This window comes from Pelmatolapia mariae, linkage group LG10_11 (assembly GCF_036321145.2).
Source record: "Pelmatolapia mariae isolate MD_Pm_ZW linkage group LG10_11, Pm_UMD_F_2, whole genome shotgun sequence".
In the NCBI taxonomy this organism is placed as follows: domain Eukaryota; kingdom Metazoa; phylum Chordata; class Actinopteri; order Cichliformes; family Cichlidae; genus Pelmatolapia; species Pelmatolapia mariae.
In genome coordinates this window covers 61,767,173-61,785,581 of record NC_086236.1, presented here as the reverse complement: position 1 = coordinate 61,785,581, position 18,409 = coordinate 61,767,173, and the positions used below count along the sequence as shown (strand labels likewise).

Genomic DNA, 18,409 nt, shown 5'->3' with positions numbered 1-18,409 from the left:
GCTGTAAATTCTCAAGATATGTTTATTTTACTTTAATGTCGCTTAAAGAACATCGCAGATCTATGCATTTTTAATTCTCCGTGTCACAGATTTAACAAGTTGCTGTAAATACTCTGAGTTGTGCATTCAGAGATGCTCTTTTGCATATCTTGATCGTAAAATGGTTATTTTGGCTACTTTTACTTTTCTATCAGCTTGCAGCAGTCTGGCCATTCTCCAATGACCTCTGGCGTCAACCAGGCATTTTTGCTTAGAGAACAACCACTCAATGAATATTTCTCTCTTTTTTGGATCATTCTGTAAACCCAAGAGATGGCTGGGCAGGAAAATCACAGTAGAGCAGCAGTTTCTGAAATGCTCAGACAAGCTCATCTGGCACCAAAAATCATGCCAGGTTCAAAGTCATTTAAACCACCTTCCTTCACCATTCTCTTCCTCGGCTTGTTATGTATATAACAAACAGAGCATTATATAAAGCAAGTGAGAGAGAAAGAGATTCTGAGCAGGAGGGGATTTCTTATGGATGATGCATGTGCATGTTCACGTATCACACCACAAACATCTATCATAATCACTGGTGATGGTGGTACTTCCGATTACATTTTCAAACCCAGATATACAGCATTATATAGCTGAGTAATATGATGATACACAGTGTAATAAAAATGTATTTGACTATCTTATATATCAGGAAAGAATAAATGTAAAAAGTAAGAATGTAAAGAAAGTAAGAATGCAAAACGTTTTACAATATCGATGTACATATACTGAGACATGAAAGTGAGCAACAAACAGACCAGGGACACATACAGACACACACCTGTGTTCTTTGCAATATTCTCCAGCAGCAGTGGGTACTTGGTCAGCCTCTGCATCTCTATGGGAATGATGTCCTTGAGCTGCAGCCTACGGCACTGGGGCTTACTCTCCGCCTCCTGAGATCAACACACACACACACACACACACACACACACACACACACACACACACACACACACACACACACACACACACACACACACACACACACACACACACAGAGTCAGACTAGAACACCTTTGTCACATTTTGCATTACTTTGCATCTGCAAAGTGCATCCATGTATGTCTCTGTTCAATCTCGGGGGGTATGTTTGTGTGTATGTGGTACCTGTATGAAAATGTTGAAGCGTGGATCTCGCTTCTGCCTGGTCTTGATCTGGTCCAGGGCCCATGACTGGTGGCTGCAGAACCTTGCTGTCAGTTTCTGGAACCACTCCCCTTCTGTACCACCAAACTGAAACACACGTGCACACACAAATATTACAATTAAAGATTGTGTTGTGGCTAGTCGGAAAAAAAAAAAAAATAATAATAATAATAATGAAGTGAGTCAAACTCGAGAAGTGCAGAAAAGGCCAAAATCCTTGTTGCATTTTTACAGTAATATTGTGTAAAATGAACTTGTTGGCACATACTGACTTTGTACAATACGCACAGAGAGAAAAGAGAAATATTGTATGATGAAATGAAGTGAAAGACTGTGACGACTCACTCTGTTGAGCACTGTGGTGCTGATGGATTTAACTATGAAGTTGTTATCCAAACGCTGTTTCTTAAGGCTCTCATAGAAGTTGCCTGAAATTGAAAGTTAGAAAAAGACAACTGACTTATAAGTAGATACTGAGCATATTCTCTTTCCTAACACTGTGCTGGCAATTTAGGCAGCACTATGCATTCGTCTTGTATCTACACTTGGTACTATTGGCCAGAACAAATTTAGCATCCTGCTTTTTTAACGACAGTGCCCTCAATTGCAGGTAGTACATGCAGTTAGTGATTTCACTAATGAGTAAGGAAGAGTGTTATTTGCATAATGGCATATTCAGTGAAGGAAGGGTGCTATATTCAGCTGTCTGGCTGTGTTTACAAATGCTTCTTTGCAGCAGCCCTTACTGTGCATTTCAGTGATCTCATCAAGGTTGGGGAAGATGGCGGCCAGCTCAGTTGAGGTCAGAAGCTCCTCTCTCTCCAATGGTCTGACAAAGATCACCTGAAGGACACTCAGCATTCGCACATGTGCGTGCTCTGTTGTAAACAATTCTGAGAGGAAAGACAGTAGTAAAAGTATGAGTAATAAATAGGAAATTTAAATATAGTCTATACTACAAACTCCTCTATCTTCTCATCAACTGTTTGTCTCTCTCTAATTACCATTGATGACTTCCTGCATTTTGGTCTCCTTCTTGGTCAGTCTGGACAGAGCCTCAGGAGAGGCCAGCTCCCTCCAGTTGGGTGGATCAGACTCAAACTCCTGCAGCCGTGGATCCACCTCCTCCACCTGCGGGAAAGGGCTGGTGGGGGAGTGGCCAGGCTCTGGAGCTAAACTTAGTCCTTCTGGGCTGAGGAATGAATGTGGGGCGAGAGGGATTACTTTAGAACAAGAACTACAACTTACACGAAATGCGACCAGTCAGTTATCAAATTATGGGACTCTCTTTCTGGCAGCACAGCTGGAGGCTGTTGGCTGTGGAACAAAAGTAGTTGTGAAACAGCTGGTCTTTCTAAATGCATATCAGTGACATGTTAACATTAGATAATCTAGGTAGTAAATGTTCACTGAGAATAACACAATTTCAGTAGCTTGTGATAATTCACCAATAAAAAACAGGCAATGGCTCAGGTAAAACAGATTTTTTTGGCTTTAAAGTGATTCAAGAATAATTAAGATTAAACCTAAACTTTGAAAAACGCATCATTTCCTATTACTGTATAAAAATATAATCAAAGAAGAAACTGCAAAATTCTTTACATTCGGAAAACAGCAAGTAAGTTAAGCTAATAAAAGGGCACTTAATGTTTAGCAAACGGTCAATACTGACCAACCTCGTTCCCCTAAAGAACCTCGTTATCATTGTAAATGAGAGTGCTGTTTAAATGCTTCACTCCCCGATGCTCACAGCACAGGTCAACTATTAGAAAGCAGCCTATCTGTCAGGCAACTGTTAGTCAGTAACAGTGCCAGAGTGATCAATTTTACAGGAGAAAACAGAAATGTGCCTCTTTTCCATGAATATTTAACAGATATGCCTCCTAAGTGATCTTCACAGTGGTGAGCCAGGTGGCTTTAAGCCTTCAAAATGATTTTTTAAGTGCTTCCTCATTATTTCAGGACTGCAGCACTGATTCTACTTCAACTTGACATCCTGTCTGTCCCTGCTGTGCACCTCATGAGGAACAGAGGCATTAAGAGAAGGTTTGCCCATCTTACGGATGGAGGTGTTGGGGGGTGAGCGGGGCAGGTGTTGTTGTCGTGGTAGAGGGTGGCTGCAGGTCCACATCGCTACGGGAGCGAGACTGTTTGGCCCGAGAAGAGCCACGCCGTCGAGATGACTGTCGGTCCACTCGGGCACTTTCACTGCGTGCCACTTTCCTACTGAAGGGGTTGAAGTTGGGAAAGGATGTGGGAGGAAGGAGTCAGTTTGAGACAGAATAAAGAGAAATGACAGGTGGAAACAAAAGAAAGCAGCAGGAAGAAAAGAGGAAAATGTGTGGATTTTAAGAGGAACAGGGAGGCCAGAGAATAAAAAGAAAAAACAGAAAACATAGTAGAAGGAAAAGACAGCAGATGTACCAGTCATATGAAGACAGGTAATTAGGATGATAAAGAGGATGAGATAAATCAATAGAGAATTTACACAAAAATATAAATCACATCAGCAAAAGATAGAGAAAAAGAAAATGGATAACAAGCAAATATGCATGATATGACATGCATATGTTTAGATAGTAAAAGTATATTTCATACACTGCATTAAACTGCCAATGTACAGAAGGTATGTTAAACTAGCCAGGCATTGCTTGTACTTTGTTGACTACACTGTACAAGTTTTCAGTTTTGCAACTTTAAGCTACCTCAGCAGTTCTCCAGTTTCACACAACATGCATAACAACAACAACAAAAAAATCCAGCTAATCTCAACAGTCAGCTAATTCTTTCACAAGCAGGTTAAAAATGTTTCACCATGTTTATGTTACGTATCTGCAAAGCACTGTGAAGCTCAATGTGAGCATGTGCATGTGAGTGTTGTGTTTGTGTGATATGCGATCAGTATAAGGCCTGAAGCATGTCCATGACTCTGTCAAGGCGCTGACACCCACCTTGTCTTCCGTCTGCAAAAACACGGGACACCACATTGTTACACACTCGCCTTTACACAACTATTGTAAGCCACAGTAACAACCAAAACGTTCAAAAAGCACATCCCACCATAATATCCTAAACTAATTTTAAAACCTCTGTCAGAATAGCATGCCAAAAACGATGCCAAAGCCCCTGGCACAACATTTAACACCACATACGGTGGAGACAAGCAGGACAAAGGACGGGCCCTGACCATGGCAACAGACGGAGACACCTTGAAAAGCACACAAAATAAAAAGCTCTAATGAACTAAAAACACTGAACTTAATGTACTGTCTATGTTTGACTATTAATGTAATTACATAGTGTAAAGTTTTGTCTCAAGCCTGGCAGTAGAACAACTTGCCAATATTCAAATTCTTATAAAGCTTTTACTTTGGCTTAACAAGGCTAATGGCTGTGACTTAGAAAGAGTCAATATTGATGCAGTGGCACTGTTATGATCACAAATATGTAAGTATGGATAAATATGCCTTTTTATTGCCAACATGTACCTCAATCCCCCCAAAAAAGAAAAAAAAAGATAGAATTGCACAGCTGATGTCTATATGCGACAAAACCTGCAATAAAGCTCTGCTGTAAACATCAACAAGAGATGCAAAGGACGCAGACACAAAAAACACAGAAGATATTCGAAAGAGCACACGTGCCATTATGGAAAAGAAAAAGGAGAGAGGGAATGAGGGAAGGGAAGGAAAGGCAGAGTGCTGGAAGTAGAAGGCTGGATTTGGGTTCACCTGATCGGGGTCCATCTCAAGACTGAAGACTCTGTTAGCTAGCGAGCAATGGGCAGCATGACAAAAGCTAGCACACAGCAGGGACAGACTGCTGGGGGAGTTTTACCACGCTCGCCCCAGCCTCAGCAATTCAAACACATTTTGTTCCCCCACTTTACCCTGGTCATTCGTCTCCCATAAAGTCTAATTATAATCTGATTACAATCTCTAAGTCTGTGAAATGCTTATAATCTCTTACTCATTACACTGCAGATATTACCTCACTCCCTAGACAATACTTGTTATTACTATCTCCGTCCTTCTCACCTTTCTTTCTCCACAGGCTCCTCAGGCGGGATGTCACTGGGTGAGATGGGTGAGATGGGCTCGATCAGCCCACCTGCAGGCCCAGAGGGCAAGTCATCTTGCAGAGTTGGAAGCTCTAAACGATTGCTTGGGACAGCTAGAAGAATTGAAAATTAAATTTAGCATTTTTCTGTTAAATAAAATTGACCTTAAGTTTTAAGCAAAAGAAATAATGGAAATCATTTTACAAGAACACATCAAATCACTCTGAATGCTGGTATAATATAATAGTGATACAATTTTTATGTGCCCATAGAATGCCTATGTGGTATATCTTGTGTACATTAGTACTGTCAGGGTGTGACTTTTAGGAGAATGTTAGCATTTAGCCCAAATCACAACATGTTTTCATTTTAGAAAAGACTTTTAAACTGAAAATTATTTCTGGCCAGATGAATGTTTCACCATCATTTCAAATAATCTCCCGAAAAAGCATGTCATGACACCATGTAAGGGGCAGTGCAATAAAATACTAAAAGGTCAGAAATGACAACAAAATTTGGCCTATCCACACTAAAATGTAGACCTTGAGCCCGTTATGGCTCTGTGTGGGCATCAAGTGTAAATGCAGCAAAGTTTATCGTTATAGAGTCAAAACCCATTAATTAGCACAGCCTCACAGGGACACCAAAACAACTGTGGTGTATCTCATTCATCAGTATCAATGAGCAACCTTACCATCACTGTGTGACTCTATGGTAGTCGTGCTGGTGGCGTTGTTGCTTGGGGAATCAACATCTACCGTAGGTTGCACAGGAGGGATTAGACTCTGCTTCTTGTTCAATGATATAGTGGGAACTCCAGGGTCATTCAGGGTGGTTTTAGCGCCAAGACCTTTGCGATCGACTGACCCTCTATCCCTGTCTGCTTGAGAGGACGAAGAAAAAAAAAACAACAACAAACAAACAAAAAAAAAAACCCATGACCACAAAGAACCTCATTCACTTAACAACAAACAAACAAACAAACAAAAAACAGCACACAGCAGATTTTGTAAGTCAGACAGACAGGACTTCTGCAGCTAACAAAAGGACTGGTTTGACACAAAAAGTATATCAATAATGTTTTAATTTAGATTAATGCAAGTCTCTGCAAGACACAAAACAAATGGGCAATCCTGAGTTAAAGTGCGAAGTCATCAACTACGAGATTTGGATGGGTATGGGTTAGGGGGCCACACAAGTGATTTTAGCCAACAAGGTCTAAGAGTTGAGGAACACCCATTTAGATTAGGAAATAGTTATGAAAACTTATGACATTTTCAGTGTTTAAAGACTCAGTGCTAGTATAGTATTTGTAAAGAACCACTCCAATGCACAACATCAATTAAACAATGCTCCACCCACATGCTTTCCTGGACTGATTCAGGACATGCACACATGCTTGCGGGTTAATTAGTACCATTCTCAATCTACAAGTTAAAAAGCAGAAGGGGAGGATTCTGAACAGTGACTACCTTCATCCACTTTAATTTTGGACTCAACTGTAACTGGAAAGAAGGGTAAGACAAAATATTTTCATATCCACATTATTCATCAACATCACTTAGCAAATTTGAAAAGTCAGTATATTATATAGTTTAGTATATTAATTATAACACAGGAAAAATCAAAAATTGATACACACCGATCCAGTTTTGTAAACCAGGAAACACTCTTTTGGGCTTTGGGATATCATCCTTAATCTTGGGCTGCTATATCACCAGGTAGGAAATTAAAAAATAAGGTAAAATTAAAATCAGATCAAAAGGCTGAAAAAATACAAATTCAACTACAAAACGGTTTAAGAAGAACACTGCAGGCCAATAATTGCCCTGCACTGTTCTGATTGTTGATGCATTTATTTATCTTTCTAATAGGATACCGATGCTGTCAGTTTACCTTACCTTAGTCTTTCTACTGAAGAAACCTCCTTTGGACTTCTTACTGTCAGCTGCCCTGTTTTTAACCCCGAGGTGTTTCATGTACAAGACCACAGCATTAAAGATGGTTTGGCTAGTGGAGAAACAAGAAACTTGTGTTAATAATAATATATAGTTTTTAAACAAATGAACTTGCTTAAATTCCCAGAATATATATCTATATATATATTTTTTATATTTAAAGTCGCATGCATCCTCACATTAATGGCAGCAAAAATACCAGTGTGCTTATTCAATCTCCAAGTAACACAGCTGAGACACTTGGTTTAAAAAAAAAAAGAAAAAAAAAAAAAAAAAGACGAACTTCATGAAAGACTAGAAGGAAAGAGGGAGTTGGAGAATTGCCGATGTCCAGAGGAGGAGCATGAGAGGAGGAGCTCAGAAGAGTGGGAAGGAAAAAAAAAAGACACACAAAGAGCTGAGGAGATATTAAAGGAGCTAGGAAAGGGAGGAGACACTGGGGATGTGCATAGAACAAAAGTGCATCACATTACCAGACACTGCACAGTTTCTCAGAGTCTGCCGCCTGAGTACAAGGCGTACAATAAAGAATTTGAACTGAAGAGGACTAGGAGTCCTCAGAGAGTAGCCGAAAGACACTAAGGCATGCACGACAAGGTTAGTCAAATATATGCACTAAGGGAATATACTGTCTAATAAGGACATTAAAAGAAAAATTTAATGCAAATAGAATAAAAACGAGTGCAGTGAAAATACAGAAAAAAGATATATTTTTGGACTGGATTTTCTAACATACTTCTACAGCAACATACATTTTGAAACAATATGCCAAATTTTTGGCCGGACCACACCCAGGCTTGCAGAGGTCAAAGCTGCTTCACAAAGAAGACAAAATTTATATACACAACAACACCATTGACTCACCATTTATCCTCATCAAAGGCACCTGTTGATCTGAAAGAACAGAGACAAGTGTCAGCGATGTCACTATTGTAGACAGAAAAAACAAAACAAAGAAACAAACAACAAAAGTAATTCTGATGCTGCATCTAACTCACTTTCTTTTAAGTAACATTTTTTCTTTCTCTTGCTCGACTAATTATGAACTCTGTTTTAGGCCTGTGGAATCTGAAGTGATTAAGCTTTTCTTGATACAACTCGAAACTGATTGTTATGCTGTTGGGGTCAGAGCTGCAGCTATTGATCATATTCTAAGAATCCACCAAAAAAGGTAAGAAAAACTAAAAATCTAAAACAAAAAAAAGATTAAAAGTGCAAAAGATGCATCAAAAGCTACTCTTCTGCCTGCTCCAAAATTTTTAAACTCAACCTGCACACTTGGCAATTTGCAAAAGGAAAACCAAACTGCTGTCCTCAGTGTCAAAAATTCTCTGCCCTGGTTTGTCTCTTCAGTCAGCCGCCTGCAAAGCAAAGTCAGAAGTGCTCCAGCACAGCGGAAATGTCTATTTAACCATGTTTTTGTCTGATGCAACATGCAGGCAAGACTGTGGAAATTGGATACTGATGTTTTGAGATGAACATAAAGGATGGGAGGGGTTTCCCCGGGATTTCCTTACATAATCCAATCACATCGACTGGTTGCCTTGTTCGCTTCACCAAAGAGACCAATAAGAAACAGATGGGGTGAGGTCACTGTGTTGTGGTCAAGAATGGAGGGAGGTGTGTGCGTGTGAGTGCAGAGGGGTGACTGAGTGCGGGAGTGCCGGAGAGGAATAGCGAGCAGGACTGAATGGAGTGAGGCTGAATGAATCGTTTGTGCACTGGAGATAGAGATCCAACTGTGTGATAGTAATTGAGTGAGTCAAAACTGAATTATCACGTCTTTGATAGAGACTCCTTTGCAGGCTTTTTGTGTCTCCTCCACTCTCATCGTGGTTATATTCACAGGATGAGTGCTGCTTGTACACAGTGCACCTCTTTTCATTTCTGCTGTTCTTTTTTTTTTCTCTCTTTGACAAGATGAAGTTAGACAGTCTTCTGCCCCTTTCCCTGGCCTCCTCTCCCTCTCTGTCTGACTCATTTCTTGTAGAGGATAACACATTGTAGTTTGCCACGGGGTCAAGGATAGATTAACTTTCCCCTAGATCTCTTACTTTCTTTCTTTAACTGTGTTCAGGGCAGGAGCTATCCAGCATTGATAACCCCCTGGCCCTTTCTTTCCCTTTGTCTCTTCTGCTGTCTTACCCCCTCCACCTCCCACTACCACTACCAGCCCTCCTTCAGTTGGCAAAATGCCAGGGGAGAGCCTTCCTGCCAGCGTGGCACTACTGACTCCATTTTTCTTCTCCGCTTCCTCATGTCTTTCTGGCTCTGTTTTGTTGTGTTTCAATCACAGGTCTCTTGTCAGCTTAATTTCATCAATTACCTGCTTTATACGCTCTGTTTGGAAATGGATTTGTGCACGACTAATGCTAACGCTTTCCTTTATAGTTTTAAAGGAAGTTTAGAAGCAAGATAAGGGAAGATTAATCCAAAACTACCAGCTTTAGCCAACAGATCAGTCATCTTCATGTGCACAGCAGAAAGTAATAGCGGAGAAAATAGCTCCCAAGAACATCTAACAAAAAATTATTGTAATATGTAAATTGATTACCCATTCTTAGTAATCGTTGGCATTTTAAGCACATCCAGCAGAATCTCTATGCAAAAAATGACTTGAACTTCACTTTGTGAAGGCTGGATACCTGAAATATTTGTTGAAAAGTGGAATAAAACTCACTGTGTCTCAGACATCTTCTCTAGGAGGTTCTCAGCAACAGACTTCTCCTTCATCTCCATTGGGACACGGTCGGTGGGATAGTGGCTGTCCACGTCATTTAGCTCAGCCTCACTGAGGGTCATACCCATCATCCTCTTTTGCCTAGGCAAGACGGAGCAAGAGCAGGGAATCAAGTTTAGCAAAAACATCTCAAACATTTAACACTAAAAGTATAAAATGAAGACAGTGTTGTGCAAAAGTAACAGAAAAGCACAGTCAGCTTTTGATCCACCATGTAATACAGACTGGTAAGTGTAGGAGTAGCAGTAGCATCATTTGTCAGCATCACAGTGATCCCCAAACACACTGCTAAAGCAGTAACAGCACACCCAGATAGAAAAACGTACAATAGAACAAGTCATGGACTGGTCTCTCCAGAGGTCAGACCTCAACAACACTGAAGCAGTGTGAGTTCATCTTGGTGAAAAAGTGAACAAAGAAAGCCAGCATCCAAAGAAGAGCTTTGGACCATTCCTGAAGAGTACTTAAAGAAATGACAAGAAAGTCGCCTAAAGAGGTTTAGGCAGTGTTGAAGGATAAATGTGGTCATACCAAATACTTACTTTAAAATTTCTTCGAACTGTTCAAACTGGGTTTCTTTTACCTTATATACTGTATTTCAATTTAAGATTGCACATTTTCCCAGCAGTGTATAAAAAATGAGGGGTGGTTCAAGACTTTTGTGGTTCAAGACTTTTGCAAAGTACATTATGTTTTTCTAATTCATTAAAAGGTACACATAAATCTAGGACTGAGAAATGGGCAAAAAATTGGGCATTATCAGCAACAGCTGACTATCAACCTTTTAAATTATAGAATCACCTACTCATTTTTCTCCATGACCTTCAACCTTCCTTTGTCATCTTACTCTCAAAAGTCAGATCAGTGTGCTTCATATAGATTTTAGTAAAGAGTGGCCTGCATATTTCTGTTTACCTAAGCACAGGTGTCATTAACAGAGAATGTGAAGACAAGACAACCTTTTGTAGTGTTTACACATAACTTTAGTGACTAATGTGTATTAGTCACTGTTACTATTCTAAATGGAGGAGGGCTAGATTTTATAAATTACATACCTACAATCATGATATGCACGGTAATGTTAAGTTCACATAACTGTTGAATGTTGTCAAATACTAACATTCATAAATAGCTTTAGACCTAGAAGTTGAATCCAATTAATTACTTTAAAAAACTGTTTCAAGTTACTTGAGTAATGCCAAATTGTAGTTATTGGGTTAACCATGCAAAAGAACTGAGATGGTAATTTAAAGCATCTCAGTGTCCAGATAGGTGTTGTTACACCTTTTAACTCCCATTTCCAACAACAAACAATAGAAATTTTTGAGATCAAAATTTGAAAATGATTTTTCAGCTTGTTTTGAAGTAACTCACTGAAAATGTATCAAAGACATTAACAAGACAGATCCTCAAACGGAAGCTTTCTTTTTTTAGTGAGGAGAAACACCAACAACACCAACCTTTAGATTAATAAAAAGTGTAATTATTATTGTAGTAATTTTTTAAAAATTAATTAACCAAAGTTTCAAGAATGTCCCTGATCACATATTAATCCCAACCCTGGATGTTCTAATCATGTTGTGAGATGCTTGTTGTGCATTTATAAACTACTTGCCAATTTAGTAAAGTATGTAAAGACTGAGCAGACTGAGTGGAAAGACTGAGTAGAGTTCTCACCTGAAATCCTCCAACTGTTTGGCCACTTCAGCAACTTGGACGCTCTGAATCTCCTGAGCTAAGCGCTTTTGGATATCATCTGTGAGCACATCTAGACGGGATCGGTCTTAAGGAAAAGACGAAAAAGAGAAAGGAAAGAGTGAGTCAAAAACTAGAGAGAAACAAAACAACAATGCACTGACTTACATCTATAAACATCACTGGAAAATAACTTACCCAACTCAGAGTTTACGTGAGCTGGTACTGCCACTTTCAGAACCTGCAATGTGAAGCAAATGACAAAAAGATACAGAGTGAAAAACAGAAAAATGAAGATACGATTCAGACAACATTCAGACTAAGATGTGCTAACTGACAGTATGGATTCTCGGTTTGTTTTGTAAAACACTGTGGTGCAGTAGCTAGATGTCACCACAGGGTGGCATTTTAACACAGGAAATATAAAAATAAGAGAAAAAACAGATACTCCAAAGGGGGATGCTCTGTGCTCATGTCAGCTCTGTCATTGACATGAAAATAACCACATGGGCCAACTTTACGTCAATAGGTTAACAGAGATCAGGGTGAAAAAAGGAGGGACTGAGCGAAGATGATTCCTTCTACAGGGCTTTCCCACGATCCTGACAGGAAGCTGTGAGGCTGTATTGGCTGGCAGGGAGTTTGACTCAACTGATAGACATGTACAGTGCATGAGCTCTGAGGAGCAAATATAACAGACAGTAATGCGGGCCAGGTGTGTACAGACAAAGCAAACAAAAACAATGGATTCCTCTCAGCTCAGTAAATTCATAATTTTAGAAAAATAAAACACAATATTGTACTGATCATACAAAGGCTACTTTTGTCTTACTAACCTTAAAGTTAAGAAGCTCAAAGATAAGTTTAAAGCTAAGAATTATGGGAATATCAATGATCTAAAAATACATAGACAGGGAGCCAACCCTACAGTCTGTTATTATGGGTATATTTCAAATCATGCAAGCAGAACTTTGATAGTTTGATCATCCAGGCCACGAGCCAAAAGAACCTGAGGGAAGAAATCATTTTAGTGGTTATCAAAATTTTTTTTTTTTACAGTGCAATTATAACTCCATTTACAGCAAAAGGTAAATAAGGACAGATAAGATAAAGAGTATAAAGAGTATAAAATACTTTGTATTTAATTATCAGAGTGACTTCATTCCCTCTCTGTACTGAATTGTTCTGTGTTTTTGTTTTTTGCATGTAGTCTGCAATAAATTTAATGTTTCAAGCTTTACATCTTTATCTCTTTTTTGGCTATGAAAGGTGTAAACATTTGGGCCAATTTTTGATAATCGAGATGGCTTTAAAAAAGACAGAAATGTTGAGTAGTCTGCTACTTACTGCACCCTTGTCCAAGAAGGTTGTGTAAAAATCCCCAAACTGCTTTTTGGTCTCTTTGGCACTGAGGTTTTTGAAGAGCTCAGCATGGAGGTAACAGAGCTGACAATTGGGAAAAAGACAATTTTATTTAGTACTGAATAGCTCCAAAATCTTTTAAAACAACTACTTGTGCCAATTTATGACCACAGCTGTCACAATTTTATTTGACATGACCACTAAAGATCACAAACACCTACATCGCATAAAGGCATGCCAGACATAAAAACCTCACTTCAGTTTGACTCAGTGTGCTTACATGTCTAACATAAAATGACTGAAATCAATTTAATAGTTGAATCCTAATGGCAGTATCCCATAAAGTAGTTATTGTCCCCTCCAGAGATAATCATGCACATACCCCAACCTGCATTTGTCTAGTGGACGCACTATAACCCCAAAGCAAATTGAGCACGCAACCACTGATGCAAACCACAGATACAATTTTTTCTTAAATGCTGCAGAATTACAAATATTTTGTAAACAGACTACACCACTCATGTCGTGACAAACATGAGGGAAAAGCAGGGGGGTGATGGAGGACATCGTGGGTGTGAAAGGTGTAACAGTACCTGGGTGGGTCACGTTCTCTGCATGCAGAATAAAGGGAAAAGGACAGGCATGCCTTTTATCAGCACTGACACACACACTCAAACAAACCTTTTTCACTATTCCCGTGGGGGTTACTCATCGGTATTATGCATTCCATGGTCTCCAATTTAACCCCAACCAACAACTAATTCTAACCTTTATCCTAAATCCAAATATTAACTCTGAAAAATAAAATTGGACTCATAGGTAAAACAGTCTTAATCCACACTGAGGTACAGTGGACATCAAAATAGCTGTTTCATGTGTTTCACACAAGCCAGACAGAAACTGATGACTATTATGATTTGGATTTCATGATTAGATCATATCTAAAAGGTGATATACTAACTCTACATTTAGAGTTACTCATCATTATCGTCACTAACTTTGTAAAAATATCTGTTAACAGTAGCTGCTCTGTGGAAGCTTGTGTTATCTCAGTTTCATATAGCTGGTTGGCTGTAGTGGACCTTGCATAATGTGAGTTCTCACCAGGGGAGCAGGGTCAAACTGCAGAATGACATGTTGCAGGAAAACCAGCAGGTGGGTCGGCCGACTCTTCAACTGCTCTATGTTGTCAAAGGTGTTGGACTGGTCCTCCACGAACTGAGACAGACAAAAATAAATAGGTGTAAAAGGAGATGGAATAACGTATCTGAGATATGATGATCAAGTAACATTCAGTCCTTCATGTGCCACTGTTTTCTGCACTCACCTCATTCAGATCGTTTTCAAAATCCTCATCCTCAGCCCCGATGATGCTCATGGCTGGGTTAGAGCACTGAGGTCCAGACACACCCTGCTATGGAGAAAGAGGCAGGGAGGGGAAGAAAACAAAACAATTAGCAAAAGTTATGTGCTATACTTTGAAGTGGTAGGGTATCTCTTTGACGCCCTGGGCTCCCACTGAGCAGAGCCAGACATAAAGCCAGATGACAGTTTACACACAGTGAACTTTCCCAGTGTACTACAAGTTCAAGCAGAAAGATGGGGAAAAATGTCACAGCTTCTAAACCAGCCTTCTGGAGAGAGATTGAGACAATCCTGATGGGCCATAATAGTTGTGGTCCTTGTATTAGAAGCAGAGACCTGCTTTTAGTAGAATCCCATTCATACAATCCAAGAAAGTCACAAAAATCCAATGCATTATTTATTTTTCACTAATAATGAGTGTTATTAAATAAAAATTTATAAATGTTTTTAAAGAAGATCTGTTCATTTTAAATGTAATGCCTGTTAAATGAAAAGCTGGGGTATCCTTACCAATGTCCTTACTACTTCTTTTAAAATGAACTATTGCTAACTGTATTTCTGAATTTGATTTAAAATTGTTGTTTTTTTTAAATGACTAGAAGACAATGCTTTATGAGACTGTGTTAATATAGCCACCATTGTAACACAATTAAAAAAAAAAAAAAAAAGTATATTAGACAAGATAGGTGTGGTTAGTGGTTAGTACTGCTGCCTTACTCTAAGAAGTTCTGGGTTTAAACTTCCTGTTCTGTGTGAAGTTTGTGTTTAAAAAAATTTATACAAGTTTTGTTAACTGGTGATTCCCAGAAAGTTGATTCTGTTCATCTGGAGGCACCGTGGGAGAATGTTTCATCACTGACTTCTTCAGTCTCAGCTCACTGCAGGTTTCTCCAACCTTATAAACAGTACAGTTGCATAACAATCAAAATAGAATGATGAACACAATCATCTTTCTGGGATTTACTTTAACTGGATTATTGAGTATGGATCAAGATGTTAATACATGATTCTAAACTTACTATAGGTATTAACAGGAGAACAAAAACTTATCTCTAGAGTCCAGCACCAAAAAGTTTAGAAAATCCATTTAGAGGCACCACAGGTAACAATTTGATAGACAGCTAATCACATATAGTTGTATTTTTGGAACTAAGTTAGTAAGCTGACCGTTATTATCCGTTTGCACAAATGTGGAGAGCAGCTACTTATACCTATCCATCCGTGTGTCAGCCAGTTGGCTCATAATGAGTGAGGGATGCTTTACATTTTGGTGAGGCTGTACCCTTTTTGAACTTATGACATTACAATGAGTACCTTTATAACACTCAACCTTTTGGGAATTGATTTACGATTTTTACTCAATAAGAAAACATAGTCCAGTTTAGCACCTGGGTTTCTTCCCTCCATAGACCAGTGCTGTTGTAACATGAACTGAATGTTGCCCTGCTGAAATAGGAAAGGCCTTTCTTGAAAAAGACATCATATGGATGGTGGCATATGCTGCTGCAAAACTTGTATACATTAGCATTGATGGGGCCTTTATAGATGAATAAGACAGCCATGCCTTGTTGCATCTCCCATGTAGTACCATTATGGATAGAGGCTTTTGAACCATCTACTGAGAAACTATATGGCCATCTACTCTTAAACCCAGGGTATGGGTTCAAGTTTTCCCACTTATCTTAAGTGAACCTTTAATTTATTTAATAGGCAATTATGGATCCTGTGACAAACTGTGTTCACTGATGATAGGTTTAGGAAGAATTCTGGAGTCCACACAGTGATTTATACTGCTGTTTGCAATGCAGTGCTGGCTGATGACTTGAAGATAACAGCCTTTAAATATTGGTTTTCAACCTTGTTCCTTTTTTTTTTTTTTTTTTTTTTAGAGAGATTTCCTTGGATTCTACTTCTTCCTTCAATTCTCCCTGGGGTATAACATGCATTGGAAAATATCCCATTCTCTGAAGTGTGTCCAGATTTTGTCCCTTATTTTTCCAGACTTGTGTTGGGTTTAGTAAAAACACTCTGCAGAAATCTCTCCTCTAGATGGGACACAAGCTCTTCAGGTCTAAAAATGCAGCTAAAGTAATTGGAAATTAAAGGTTTATTCTAATTTTTGCTTTAGAAAATGATGAATGGGAAAAAAGTACATCAATTTAGCCGCACCCTTTTACAGCCAAAACCATTTCCTCTTCCCCAAAACACACAAACAACACACAGCCCTTGTATTCAGTCCTCTGAAGGTTGCAGACCCAGAGCCGCCACCAGGGAACACCCAATTACATACACACAGTCACACAAACACACGTTAAAAAGCTGCACTGTAGTGTTAGGTGAGAACACAAGGCACAGTGAGTACAGAGACAAAATGGTTAAAAACTGAGTCATCTTAAAAACAGAGAAGGGGAAAAAAGAAGAGAAAGTCATGACCAAATGTTAACAAGAAGCATATTTGAACGTTTCATATAGCACCTCTTTAGTATAAGGACTCATTTACATTCATTCTTTTCTATTTAATTTTGTTTAAATAGCATAGCACCTGTATGTATTTAGTGTAGGAGGGACTAATGATACAGAGCTTCATATTCCATTCTAGCCCAGAGTCAAGAGTAAAGACAGTCAGATTTTGTTAAGTGTTGTGCTCTTTACAGCAAGTTTCCTATTATAATCTGTATACAGTGCAAACTATAAAAAGGTGTCAGCTATTCAGCTTTGCATCGCCATTTGTACTGCGGTAATTGTACCTTTACTATTTTTTAACCAGTGTAGACAAGAAGATACTGTTATAGCAATATTAAATTCTCAGGATTATTACATCAATGTAGTTACATAACTTGTAATTTGTAAGATATTTGATAAACTCGCTATATTAGTTTCTTCTTCTTCTAAAAAAAAAAAAAAAGATTTCATGAAGTCCACAGAATTTCTCAGTGTCTTTTCATACTTTACACTTTTGTGCCATTGTAAACTTGCTCACATATGTGGTTTTGCATGTTGTCTGTTAAGTAGGAACAAATAACTCACTTAGTGGTTAGAGTTTATAAGGAAATGTGACTGTGCAGATGATCATTATTTGATTTATGGCCTGATTTCACTGTATGTGTTCAATAGAAGATAAGTGGGGTGAGAAAGACATGAAAGTCACCGTACACGTAAACAGTGGGTAAGACTGCAGACAGGCAGAAAGTGAGAGAATGTGTTCATTCATGGCCATTTCCAGTGGGCTGCAGGTTGAGAAAGGCCAGTGTTGGAGCAACATGCGTAGGAGGGGTTAGCCAAACAGAGAGACACAGGCCTGCCAGGGCCATGAACGCACATCTGCAGGGACATACACAAACATGACACAGAGGGAAACGTCTCCTCTTTTTCACACCCATAGACCCAACCGCCAACACCATACTAAAGTGAGACCATCAAAGATACCTTATCATGCCACTGAAGAAGCTCTGACACCATGACGACAATGACTAATGCTGGAAAAACATATATACCCATTTACTTGTGGAAAGATAAAATGCTGTGAACGTTTCTTAACACACACTCAAGTTTTAACAATAGGTGCGTGAGAACAAAAACTGAACTGAGAAAGATAATCCTGGGCAATCTTAGCCATTCCTATTGACTTCTGGTTACTTCTGTTTGGCAAAAAGTGCCCAGAACTCCTGAACAATTTTGGTCATTCCTATTGAGTTTAACCAAAAGTAACCAGAAATAATTAGCTTAATTTATTTAATCAGTAGTAATACCTACTATAAAAGGCTATTATGGACAAGTTGCTACTGTATTATTTATATGTCCAGAGGGTCATACTATGAAGTAGGATTTGGGCTTAACCAGGTAACTCCATTACTAATACTGTGTTTTCAGTGCTATGAAAGTGGTCAACTTTTAAAACGGGGTACATTGCTATGGTAACTTATGCTGCAGCGCTTACAGGTACAAAATAAATGTCTACTAACCAGTCAATTCACCAGAAAATTGCATCAGCAATCCTGTAAGATCTGTAAGAGGTTCTAAAGTTCACATTCATAAAATACA

At 38.9% G+C, this 18,409-nt stretch overlaps 1 protein-coding gene across 5 annotated transcripts in view; it reads right to left on the bottom strand.

The window, feature by feature from the left end:
- arhgef1b (Rho guanine nucleotide exchange factor (GEF) 1b) overlaps nucleotides 1-18,409 on the bottom strand; it is a 41,388-nt gene that overhangs the window by 8,753 nt on the left and 14,226 nt on the right. Inside the window, exons 2-19 of one of the 5 annotated variants that reach the window (XM_063486961.1) lie at nucleotides 14,331-14,417; nucleotides 14,108-14,221; nucleotides 12,989-13,087; nucleotides 11,840-11,882; nucleotides 11,624-11,729; nucleotides 9,887-10,027; nucleotides 8,071-8,100; nucleotides 7,150-7,258; nucleotides 6,891-6,957; nucleotides 6,721-6,753; nucleotides 5,943-6,131; nucleotides 5,226-5,361; nucleotides 3,250-3,414; nucleotides 2,193-2,380; nucleotides 1,935-2,081; nucleotides 1,534-1,616; nucleotides 1,150-1,275; nucleotides 821-935 (exon numbers count right to left, since the gene is read on the bottom strand). In XM_063486961.1, the coding sequence (XP_063343031.1) occupies nucleotides 821-935; nucleotides 1,150-1,275; nucleotides 1,534-1,616; nucleotides 1,935-2,081; nucleotides 2,193-2,380; nucleotides 3,250-3,414; nucleotides 5,226-5,361; nucleotides 5,943-6,131; nucleotides 6,721-6,753; nucleotides 6,891-6,957; nucleotides 7,150-7,258; nucleotides 8,071-8,100; nucleotides 9,887-10,027; nucleotides 11,624-11,729; nucleotides 11,840-11,882; nucleotides 12,989-13,087; nucleotides 14,108-14,221; nucleotides 14,331-14,381 (1,942 nt within the window). In that variant the 5' untranslated portion in view covers nucleotides 14,382-14,417. Of the gene's footprint in view, nucleotides 1-820; nucleotides 936-1,149; nucleotides 1,276-1,533; nucleotides 1,617-1,934; nucleotides 2,082-2,192; nucleotides 2,381-3,249; nucleotides 3,415-5,225; nucleotides 5,362-5,942; nucleotides 6,132-6,720; nucleotides 6,754-6,890; nucleotides 6,958-7,149; nucleotides 7,259-8,070; nucleotides 8,101-8,204; nucleotides 8,589-9,886; nucleotides 10,028-11,623; nucleotides 11,730-11,839; nucleotides 11,883-12,988; nucleotides 13,088-14,107; nucleotides 14,222-14,330; nucleotides 14,418-18,409 lie in introns of those variants that run through there. The other 4 variants (XM_063486963.1, XM_063486962.1, XM_063486964.1 and 1 more) reach the window with 4 other exon arrangements.